Below are 12436 nucleotides of genomic sequence, written 5' to 3'. Positions count from 1 at the left end.
GTCCATGTACAATTTTAAAACCAAAATTTTTAAAACCAAAACTTTTAAAATTTAATATTTTATTGACTGTCCATGTACAATTTTAAAACCAAAATTTTTAAAACCAAAACTTTTAAAATTTAATATTTTATTGACTGTCCATGTACAATTTTAAAACCAAATTTTGCTGCTTTTATTTATTTCTTCACTGCATGTGCCCTCTTATTTACTTTTATCTGAATGTTATGTTGTCTGTGTACTTAGTCTGGTAAACATGTCTTGTCTTCACCGTGGGACAGTGAGAAACGTAATTTCGATCTCTTTGTATGTCTGGAGCATATGAAGAAATTGACAATAAAGTTGATTGATTGATTGATTGATTGATTGATTGATTGATTGATTGATTGATTGAGGCAGCCAAAAGAAGCTATGACTGCACCATGACCCTCAACTAAACAGAATAAAAGAAGAATATCAAACTGGTAATCTCGCACAATCAAAGCCTAATGTATGAGTCTTGCTTTGTTGCTGTGCATCCGTGAAAGGAAAACAAGTAGGTTATGGATAGTCCATACTGTGATTGGCACTGGACTAGATCCCAGGTAAAGGTCAAAGTACTGAAAGTGCTAGAAGCAAAGCCTGAGTTTCCTTTTCAATGATTGAGTAACTTAGCTGACTCTTGTTAAATTTACGGGAAAAGAAACAGAAGGGATGATCAGCTCCATCTTCACCTTCCTGTAGTAAAACAGCTCCAGCTCCCGCTTCAAGTTTGAATGCATTAGATATGTCTGGAGAAGAGAGTAGAGGTGCATGGTACAAAAGGGATTTTACATTCTCCAAAGCATGCTGAGAGTCAGGGGTCCACACAAAATCTACTTTTGGGCTCAGCAGGACAGTCAGAGGATGAACTACAGTTGAAAAAATTTGACAGACCCATTTGCCGTAACAGTGGATCTAAATGGGTCTTAAAGAGAATTATTTGGATACCAGATCAGAGGACCTGTTTAACATTAACCAAATAAAGCATTTCAAGACAATAACTTAGAAGAAGTAGCTCACTGTTATTTTCAGCCAAAGGGGTAAGGCTAGCTGTTAAAGGGTAGGGTGTTCTCATGTTAACTCAGTTTGGGGAAAAGACATACTTGTAGTTGTCTTTTTTTTTCAGTAAGTAAAACCAGGTTTATTTTAATGTATACCTGTAACAAATTATTTTTTTAGATTAATAGTAAAAAGGATTAAACATTGATATAGGGACATTTCTTTTGAAAGAACTGAATGCTTAATGGAGTCTACTGATGGAGTCTACTGTGGGCTGCCTCCGATTTTTGATTCCACATTTTTGTCAGGCATAGAGTTCCCATTTCTTATTACTTTGTTATGAGACTACTAATCCTGGTGGGTTACTGAGTTAAGAAAACATGCAATAGTTCTAAACAGAAGCTGTTGGGGCAGTGGGATAAATGTTTACTGTACAAGCTTTATCGCTCCCTGGTTACTCTGCTTTTTTGCACATCAACCAATTTTTTGGAACTAATGAGCCTAATTTGTTTAAAATGCATAAATAGTTTTAATAATCTTAAACTTTCCATGACTGCATGATTGTTTTACAAGCAAATATGTGTTCTATTTGTTTGTAGAATTTCTATCTCCTACTGTGCCTGTCATTGCATCCTCACACAAACATATGTTGCCTTTCTAGGTTCAGATATTTCCCCCAACTCAGTTAGCTGTAATGCTGCATTAAACACGGGACAGAGGAGGCATTATTGCGTTCCTGGAAGACAGTTTTTTCTGTGCCACAAATACTGTTTTGTAAACTTTGAGATCTGTTTTCATTTTTGTTTCACTGTAGATCATTATGCATAAACATCTCATGCATATTAATTTATTGTAAATAGCTTTATCAGCCTCTTTTGTAGACATTTTGCCCAGACTCAAACTCACTGGTGCCAGGACTGTCTCCTCCTGTAGAGTGTGATATAGAACTGTGCAGCCAGTAGGGCAAAGCTTGCTCAACATGGGCAGCAGGTGGGTGTGAGTGCACGTAGAGCGAGGTAAAGACTTTTGACAAAGGGAAAGAGGGCAGCAAAGCATTCACCTCCATCCAAGAACAATATCAAGGTCTGAGTAAAACACTACAGGAAGTAGAAGATGGACACCAGAAGGGTGGTGCACAGTTATTTTCTCTGATTGTTTAGAACATGAGGAAACTCATGAGAGTCTATAGATGTTGCAGAAATCCTAAAATCCAACATTTATTGTATGTCAATGCTAAACGCCTAACCAAGACAACAGATTTTAGGGGTCAGTAGCTTGTGATCATTCCATGTAACAAGTATCATACTTGTCTCTTGGTCTTAAGTGCAAATGCAATGATTTCCTTGGTGTCATTCCCAGTTGCTGCTCCATCTGTTTTAGTTATAGCAACGGTTAGGAAGAGAAACTCCAAAATGATCTCATCAATGGATCAGCTAGCCCCTCAGTGGAATATTCAGAAATGTTTAAATGTAAATATTACCATCATTACTTGTAAAGATGTTTGTGGTGAAAGTATAACTGCTTGTTAAGTAGTCCTCCCTTTCTTCATTTGAATGCTCCATTGTCCTTCTGCCATCCTCTAACCCTAACCCCTGGTCACTACCCTATAATCTCCACTCAGAGGACTATGTGATGGATTTCAACAATTGATCATGGTCGATATTTGCAATGTGATGGTCCCTGTAGTAAAGAAATGTAGCTTTTTAAGACTACTAATTGTGGTGTCATAATACCATGAAGTAAAGTGTAGCATGGCAGTGCTGTTCCAGTCAACATACATTAGTGATAAGAATATCAGTTTTTCAATCAGTATTGGAAATGTATATAATATTGCCGGTTTCCTTAAAAAGATAAGAGACCCCTCAATGGGATTTTTAGGCCTTGTACACACGTAGCCTTTATAAAAACGAATATCCTCCCCACATCTTTAAAAAAAAAATACACACAGGATAGTTTTTAGAAAAGTATCCATCCACACAAACCCGTATAAACTCACCACTGAGTGCTGTTTTAAACATGCCAGAAGAATAGGGAGCAGTGTACCGCAAAGCTATAAAACTTTAACTTGACTCACCAGATGGATTTTGTTCCGCAGAGCTCCACGCATCCATCTGGAAATGTTGCATTGATGTATTTCAGAAGGAGGAATTTTATCAAAAATCCTTGCATATGATTGGATAAACCACTTGTACATCATCTTTACTGATGTGCTACTTCAACCACTCACATCGAAACCAACCCTGCTTACAAAAGTAACACAGGGAAAACCAAAACAGAACAGCCGCCATCATAGATGACATGTTTTGATAAGAAAATACAGTTTTCTGTTCAACAGCTTCTTAAATCTGTGCTTGCTTTGAACACCTCCAGGATGCTGAAAATAGATAATTTTGAGTCTTCACCCTTCAGTTAGCGCCTCCAAGCCAAACAGTGTTTTCAGCTTGATGTGGTAGAGCTTTAATATTTTGTTTTCACTTATTGGAAATCAGTTGAATTTTTTTAGTTTCCAACTGGCTGGTCATCAGTCAGTCGATCGAGGTGAAAATAATCTGATCCTACTTCCCACTTGATTTCTCAGTGCATTTCTAAACAAAAACTAGTCAGAATATCCTTACTCGTGATTATGTCATACACAACTTGGCTTTACTTTTTGGATTTGCTCCTTCCATTGGTGTACTTGCTGTGGTCATGTTAAGATGGTTTTATTTGAGACAGCCAGCAGATTTAAAGTCCTTACATGTAATGCCAACCAAACGCCCACTTGCTGGGTGTCCCACTGCAGGACCCACTGCATACCTTGCCACTTCTGGAACAAAGAATCCTAATCTCTGGGAGTTGATTTTGCTTTGTCTGCCATCTGCATGAATGTTACCTTTGTGAACCAGAGTAGAGCATGTGACTTGGTTCTTGAACCAGTAGTTGAACCAGGCATTTGAACTGAGTGTCTCTTTCTTCTGTTGCTCTTTCTGCTGTCTCCCCACTGCAGAAAAGGCCGATGGGAGGAGTCAAACCCTGCCCAAGCCCTTTCCTCAGACTCAAGCTCCACCCCCGTTTCCTCTCCATCTGACATTACTCTATCTACCACCACCACCATCACCTGTCCTTCTGCTGCACCTACTGACACTTCCTGTCCATCCCTTGATGTTCACTCCCTTTCCTCATCTACCACCTTCCCCTCCACAACTTGCTCCATCACCACCACAATTCCTACAAAAAATATAAAGAAAAGGTTTGGTGATTTCTTCGCCTTCAAGAGGGCTCGAACAGGTCGACCTTCCAAGACAGGCAGTGGAGATGGAGGACAAGGAGCTGAAGGGGTCAAGGTCAAAAGAACCTCCATTGCAGATCTCATTCGACCCCTACGGGAGTCCAAAGACAGGGACAGAGATAGGGAAAGGAACAAGGACAGGGAGAAAGAAAGAGGGAAGGGGTCAGAGGAGGATGCTAACATTTGTAATGATGCCACTACTACAGAAGGAACTGTCGCCCCTGGCCACCATCTTACCGACGTTGTGAGGGAAACAGTGCTCCACGCTGAGTCATTAAGCACAAGGCCATCCAGTGGGACAACTCCTTCCTACCCCACCATCGCCACAACCCCTGAACTCACTGCCTCTGTGCTTTCTGAACTGGAGGAAGCAGCAGTTCCTGTACCTCCACGTCTCAGCCCCACTCCAGCAGTCATTACAACATCAGCAGAGCCAGAGATGCAGTCGGGAGGTCCGCCATGTGGGGAAAGGAGACTGAGGGTTACCAAGAGACTGAGAGAAAACAAGAGCCAGAGTCTCATACTGCTGACAGGATTAGAGTCGGAGGACAAGGATAATACACCCAATAAGGTCAGTCTGACAACACACTAACCTCCCCAATGTTGTTAATATTTACAGGAGCACATTGTGATAAAGTGTCGTATGACTCATCAACAGGTGAATAATTTTTATTAATTTATCTGTTTTGTTTTCGTAATTTTTTTTTCCAAAAGTTACAGCTGTTTTTTTAGAGTGCTGTGTGTGGAGAGTCTGGCTGCGGTCTGCAGTGGTACATGTATGTATCTGAGTGTGTGTGTGTGTGTGTGTGTGTGTGTGTGTGTGTGTGTGTGTGTGTGTGTGTGTGTGTGTGTGAGAGAGAATCAAAAAACATGGCAGTTTAAGGGACTATTTGAGCTGGATTGTAAAAGGTTTTAAGCTCGTCAAAGATGAAAATTGTCTCAAGCAGGCCAGAAACACCAATGCTTGAAGGTCAATGTCCTGCAACATTTCCTCCAACAGTTTAGTCTCATCAAATTTGACATACTTAGGCTTTATTTTTTTGTAAATACAAAAATTGATAAAAGGCATCATTTAATTTTGTTGTTATAGACTTTGCAATTTAAAATTCATACTTTACAGTGTAAATCTCAGTTCACATTCAATAATGCAAAGGTTCCATTCCATCCATTTTCTGTCACGCTCATCCCTATTGGGGTCATGAGGGGTACTGGTGCCTATCTCCAGCATTCAAAGGGCGAGAGGCGGGGTTCACCCTGGACAGGTCATCAGTCTGTCTCAAGGCAACTGAGACAACTGGTTAATTAGACAACTAATTAATTTGTTGTCTGTTTAATTAGTAAAAAAATAAAATACGATAAAATGCTATTTTTGGAAGAATAAAATTCTCAGATCAGCGGGTTGATCAAAAAATATTTGCAGATGAATTACAAAAAATGAGTGGCCGCCTGTCATAGTTGAGATGTTTGAACCGAAATGCAAACAAAAACTTGGGAGTCGCATGTTCTACATGAAGGATGTGTATTACAACATAGGCTTAAAGGTAAAGGGAACACAACAGCGATGAACAGAGTAGCGTCACGGATGACAACGGAGGACCTGACAAGGTGTCTGACAGAGAGAACTGAATTTAAAAGGGGAAGAGACGGAGGGAAACAATGGATGGATAATTAATCACAGGTGAACTGAGGGAAACAATCAGGCAGAGGGAAAGGAGGGTAATGAGCTGGCAGGTGCAGGGAATTAACAGAACCTATCGGGATATGGAGAATGGACCAGATAAGGGAAAAGGATCTAACTAACTCAAAAGAAGCAGAAAACGTAACTACAGAAATAATAAGATAACTAAATCTATCATAACCAATAGTATAAATAACCAGAACAGAAACTAAATTGGAGAAAGGCCAACATAAAAGGGGTGACAGTGGCATAGAAGTTGAGGAGTTCGTCCTGCAATTGGCACGTTGCCAGTTCAAACTACTAATATCACAAAAACATTCAGTTTCTTCTTTAATATGTCTTTTTATATCAATTACTATTTTTTTAAAGTCAATGAAAGACAGACTATTTATTGTTCAAGCTTTTCCCAACTTTTTTCCTGCCACTAACTACAGCCAAGCTTCCCTGTTTTCATACAATTAGTACAGTTTTTAATTGCTCAGAAAGTGTCTTGATTAGAATAGAATAGAAATATAATGTATTGTCCAACATTGGGGAACTTCAGGTGTACCAGCAGCTAAAAATGGAAGCATGCAGATACACACAAACGGTAAAAAAAATATAAAAACCAAAAATGAGAACAAAAGCCTTTACAAATATTTCTGATATATTTTTGCAGCTTGGATGTTTAGCAGATGTCTCTGCCTCCTTCTTTGCGCTTGGTGTATAGCCCGTGGATACTAGATTTGGAGTGGAAGTCACCATGCATGGTGAATAGCGTTCATGTTTTAACATCAGTGACCTGAATTTCCCCCTTTGGCCAACTATCTCAGCAGGATATCTGATCACTGGCAAGGCATAGCTGTTGATTGCCCGGACCTTGTTCTTGCCATTGAGCAGACTTCTCAGAACTTGACTTACTCGTTGCAGGTATTTGGCTGTTGCTGCTTTCCTTGTGGCCTCTTTGTGGTCGCCATTTGCTTGTGGTATTTCAAGGTACTTATAGCTCTCTTCAACATCTGCTATTCCTTCTGGGAGTGCAGTCCCCTCTGTGTGGATTACCTTCCCTCTTTTTGTCACCATCCGGCCACATTTCTCAAGCCCGATTGACATTCTGATGTCCCTGCTGTAGATCCTGGTGGTGTGGATCAGGGAGTCAATGTCTTGATCACTCTTAGCGTACAGCTTGTTGTCATCCATGTACAGGAGGTGGCTGATAGTGGCCCCATTTCTGAGTCGGTATCCATAGCCAAATTTGCTGATTATTTGGCTGAGGTCTGTGCAGAACAGCAGAGGGGACAGGGCATCTCCTTGGTATATTCCACATTTGATGGAGATTTATGCAATTGGCTTGAAGTTTGCCTCAAGGGTAGTTTTCCACAGCCTCATGAAGTATGCAGTGAAGGCTCTCAGAGGGCTGTGGACCTTGTACAGCTTCAGGCATTCTAGGATCCGTTTGTTTGGCATTGAATCATAGGCTTTCTTGTAGTCAATCCATGCAGTACACAGGTTTGTTTGTCTGCTTTTGCAGGGCGACTCTTCTGTCAACCATCAGCTGGTGTCTGGCTCCTCTGAAGTTTTTACATATGCCTTTCTGCGCTGCTGTCCTATATCAGACAGTACAATGATAGTCCTGAAATCCTGAAATTCATGACTCATCAGTAGGAAAACATTTGGCATGTTAATACAAAGCTGAACTGTTTTTACCCTGAGGACCACAACATCTCACTATCCAGTGGTGGAAGTATTTTTGATCCTGAGTAATTGGTGATTGTAATTAATCTGTGTTTTCATAATAAACCACTAACATTCTGTTTTCACTCTGGGACACCTGCAGCTGATCGTTCCTAAAACTAGATATTCCCCTACTTGTGGAAAAATGTTTTCCTGTCCCCTGCTCTTGAAACATTCTATGTAACTCAGCAGAACCAGTCTGGTGCAAGTAGACTAAACCATTTTGCACCTTTCCAAAGGGGAGATAGAGATCTCTTAAACATCTATTATTATTGTTAATGCTAAATTCTGCCTCTAAACTACTTCATTCAGGAAGGTTGAATGTCATAATGACATTAATTCATTAAAAACAAAAATGACTTCATCTCACGCCTTTTAAGAGCTTCTCTCTGCAAAGGGCCTAGGTAAACAGTACATTCCCATCCCCTCAGGTGCTTTCTCTGCTAGAAACTATAACAACATTGTGTCCATTTTCATACAATCTTTGCAGATCTACCTGTCTTCATTCATACTCTACTTCTATTCAACCTCAGATGGATGCTGCAAAAGTGATATGACTGAGAGGGAATGTTAAACTGTGTCAAACAACTAAAATAGTTTTGACTGAATCTTTTGAATCTTTAACATAGCACTGTTTTAGCCATTCTAAGGATTCTTTTTAATCTTCATGTTAATGTCTGCTCCTGACCGGGCTGCCTAGATTTCCCTGTTTTTGACTGGAATCCAGTAAGAATGCTGATGTTGATCTTTGTTGTTGGTTAAAAAAAGGGAAACCTGTCAGTTTATAAAATATGGAATTAGTTCATTCCTGCTGCTTCGATAGGAAGAGCTGGGTAGCAGCCACGTGCTGCTTTTCAAACACAGGAATTAACTTATCAGCGTAGTTGATAGCTTTGGTTTGGAATATCAACAGTTAAAATCAGAATGTTTAATACCAGCAATAATAAATGGTTCACTTTTTTTTTAGCTTCTCAAAACCCTTTCTCATGAAAACACATAAAGAGTGCCTGGTAGGAAAGAGACAAAATTACTTTCCCCAAGTTTGCTTAATTTTTTGGAAAGGATTGGGGATCAAGCCAGGGATCTTCCCTCTGGAGAAGGACTTTTCTAGAGAACCAAGAAAAATGTCAATTAAAGCTGCGGGACATCTTGCTGATGTGCAGCAGATTAGAAATGCAAGAATATTTAAACACATGATGTTTTGGAGAAATAATCTACTTCAGGGACACACAATTACAGATACTGTAAGATTTTAGGCATCTCTGTAGGGTGTTGTAGCTCTAATTAATATTCATATTAAACACCTCTATACTCACTGTTTTTCAGAAACATGCATCTGAGAGCACACCTGGCTTTGAACAGAGGCTTCAGGTGATGCTGCACAGAATGGGAGTGTCAAAAACTCCACCAGCCGATACCAAGATGTACCAGGTAGACAAGGTAGGAAAGTGTGTATGTATGTGTGTGCGTGCGTGCGTGCGTGCGTGCGTGCGTGCGTGCGTGCGTGCGTGCGTGTGTGTGTGTGTGTGGTTATCCCCAGACACAGGTTTTTTCTTCCTTCATCCACATCATTTAAAAGCTCAATTTAGCTGAAATTATCACATTCACATTCCTGCATAATGCTGATTAATCCAACTTTTTTACATTTCTACGTGTCATTTTTTTAATAGTTATTGTTTCAATAGTTGAGAAGAGCTTTCAGTTCACCAAGTTGTAAAGAACCTCACTCATTACACTGTTCCTATGTGATGAGTGATTAATTTTGACCCTTGAGGAGTACCCACTGATTGCCTGATTAAAATTTCTGGTTCACATAGTCTTGAAAAAATACTTAATGCTCTAAACTAATTATGCGCAAGGGAAAAGCAGGATTCTTTCATCAGCTTCTGCATCTGTACAGTGGAAAGAGCAGTCATTTGCCTAATTTAGTGTCTGACAGATTACAAAGGTTCTGAAGAGTAGTCCCAGTGTTGAAATATTGTAGTTTAATGTTGTTTAATGTTTCTTTTACAGAATAAAGATGATGAGTTGAGAAAAGCTGCCTCTGAAGGTAAGTTTGCTCTATAACCCTTCAATACACACTCTGGCCTTTAAATTAGCCCCTGTTTTAAGAGCTGGCAAAAATGCCATGAATATGACAAAAAACAGTGAAAACTCAAGAAGGAATGGTCTCATTTGAACATATAATTGCATTCACATGTAGATTAATCGGTGTGTAAATCATTTGGTGAAAAGTCCTATTTGGTCTTTTGACATACACATTCATACACAGATGCATGTCAACACACACATCACAGTCTCAGTCTTGGGAAAAAAAAGGCCTTCCTCAAAGCAACTGATGATTTTTTATCCTGGAGATGATTATAATAATAAAAGTTATGCCATTTACAGATTCAAAGTTTATTAACTTTTATGACACAAAATTGTTTTGCTAGATGGATGGAAATGCATGTGAGTAAAAGTGATGATATTTTACTGCTAGTTAAAAAACTCAGTATGGTTTAAAAAAACATTCTTGTTTTTATTACATGATTGTATCTTGGTAACCTCAAATTAGAATTTTGCCTCTGTGTTGTCTAATGTTATATGACTGTTTCTTTCTATACTTAAAGGCATGCTATGCAACATTTTTCACTTAATTAATGTGTTCCATACCGATTTGGATGATTAAATGAGTCATTTCAGGTCGAACAAAGGTTTTCTCGGCCGCCCTGGGGGTCTGTGGGGGAAATACCGCAAGAGCTTACGGCCCGCACACACAGAAGTCTTGCTTTACGGCGAGAACTCCATGTGTTTTTGCCCTGCCATTCACTATATGCACGCGCGAAAGCAACAACAAAGAACCGCGTGTTAACGTCAAATAAATATGCAAGCATATCGAGTTTTATTATTATTATTATTATCTTTTTTTTTTTTTTTTTTTTTTTTTTTATGTTGGCAAGATGCTACCGTGGCGGCGGCGAGGCGGCGGCTGCGGCTTTGCGAGGCGGTGGCAGTAGCGTCTCGCCAACATAATAAAAAAATAAAAATAATAATAATAAAACCAAGATAGCGCTGCGGGAAGCTTGATGTTCATACCTTCACTGTGTTAGTCATTGTTTGTACTGCCGTTTTTTCCACTTTTCGTTGCGTTCGCCTGTCTGCTAAGCTCAAAACAACCGCGCCTGGCTTGACGGTGGAACCAGAACAGCTGAGCATCTTTACGACAGTGCACTTTTACTTTCGCCCTCTGGGGGGAGCCTCGCTGGAAAATCAACCCCGGTTGCATAGTATACCTTTAAAGGGGACATATTCTTTTAAATCCCTCCTTTTCACATTTAAGTCATTCAGTTGTGGTTTATAGAGTGTAACTGCAATGCTGTGTTCTGAATTCCTCAATATTGTTGTCCCACAGACCCTTCTTCGCCCTTGTTGTTAAAGGAGAAGTCCGGTCAACAAGGAAAAATTAATGGATCATTAGCTATACCTAAAACTAATACGTTTGTGGTGATTTAATGAATTTAGCACTAATCAATAAGAAAATAAAAGCATAAATTGTCATCTCGATCACTGTGTCTGGGGGCGGCTATTATTGTCCAAATATGGGCAGTAATGGCCGCCTTACATCACATCCCGTGACATTATGTTGCGGCGAGGCACTGCGCTTCACAAGCTAATTCAATAGGAACTGTTGTACACAGCTGCAATCAACAACAATTATTTCGGATTTTTCACTATTGAAATTTGCGAGAGCTATTGTTGAAGCAACAATGCCGACATGCATGGCAGTTGGATGTTCCAATACATCGGGTAAAAGTGAAAAAAACATTAGTTTTTTCACCTTTCCGATTCATAATCCACCATGGGCTCTTTTGTTGGATTGCCAACTTAAAGAGGGAGGATTTGCCATTGAACTTCTGGCCAGAGAAAAAACACGTCATCTGTAGCCAACATTTCGAAGAAGAATGTTTTCAAGATGACATGAGAGCGAGGATTTTCGGTAGGTTTTTCTTTTTTATAATGTAGAATTTGCAGGGACATTTGTTTACCGACCAGAGGGGCGGAGTGATATGACACACTTGGAAAGAATGCTCACTGTTGCGAAGCCCACTTATTTTATGCAACTTTGGTCTTCTTTTTTCTAAAGTCGCTTGTAAAATTCATGAGTTGTGGGTTGCAGTTTTTTTTGGGCTTGTTTCTTAAAGTGAAGTCGATTGTTTTGGCTCTAAACTAAGTGAAATATCCCTCCGCCTCATAACGCACTGGAGCTCATCCTGACAGGAGCAGAGTAAAGGCAGAAGGAGCCACTCTGCCCATATTTTCTGCAGTTTACGGCTGCAATAACTGATGATAACTACTAAAAGTAGATTTGGCAGATCACCATTTTGAGCAGAGATTGGTTCTAAAGATGAGTTTTTAGATGAGATGAGTTTTACTCTCTGATAACATTGCAGAACCCAACCCATAAACCGTACTTTAATGCCTATTTGTTGTCTTTTTATGTCTCTAAAATGTTAAATTAGTATTACTTTGAATTTAAATGCTTAATACCATGTCTATCTTTGTTTAAGAGGCAAAACACAATATTTTGACATGAAAACGGGTATTTATTTACAAGGGGACAGATAGGGCATTGGGACTTGCTCAACAGCCGATCCCGCAACCTGATGTCACAAACTGGGAGGTGGCAGTACTGTTCTTGACCAACATGAATGCCTCCACTAAAGGAAATTCAAATGAAAATTACTCTTAATTAAAAAAAACTTATCATTTATTTAAAA

The 12436-nt window shown here is 39.5% G+C and overlaps 1 protein-coding gene across 1 annotated transcript in view; it reads left to right on the top strand.

Annotated features, from left to right (window-relative positions):
• Window positions 1–12436, top strand: part of LOC105919268 (capping protein, Arp2/3 and myosin-I linker protein 2) — a 178936-nt gene that overhangs the window by 104811 nt on the left and 61689 nt on the right. The window contains exons 33-35 of the mRNA XM_036145274.1: window positions 4004–4856; window positions 9003–9116; window positions 9690–9726. Of these exons, the coding sequence (XP_036001167.1) occupies window positions 4004–4856; window positions 9003–9116; window positions 9690–9726 (1004 nt within the window). The remainder of the gene's footprint in view (window positions 1–4003; window positions 4857–9002; window positions 9117–9689; window positions 9727–12436) is intronic.

The sequence above is a fragment of the Fundulus heteroclitus genome, chromosome 2 (assembly GCF_011125445.2).
Source record: "Fundulus heteroclitus isolate FHET01 chromosome 2, MU-UCD_Fhet_4.1, whole genome shotgun sequence".
NCBI classification, from domain to species: Eukaryota; Metazoa; Chordata; class Actinopteri; order Cyprinodontiformes; family Fundulidae; genus Fundulus; species Fundulus heteroclitus.
Note: the sequence above shows the minus strand (reverse complement) of the source record. Positions and strands in the feature narration are given on the sequence as shown.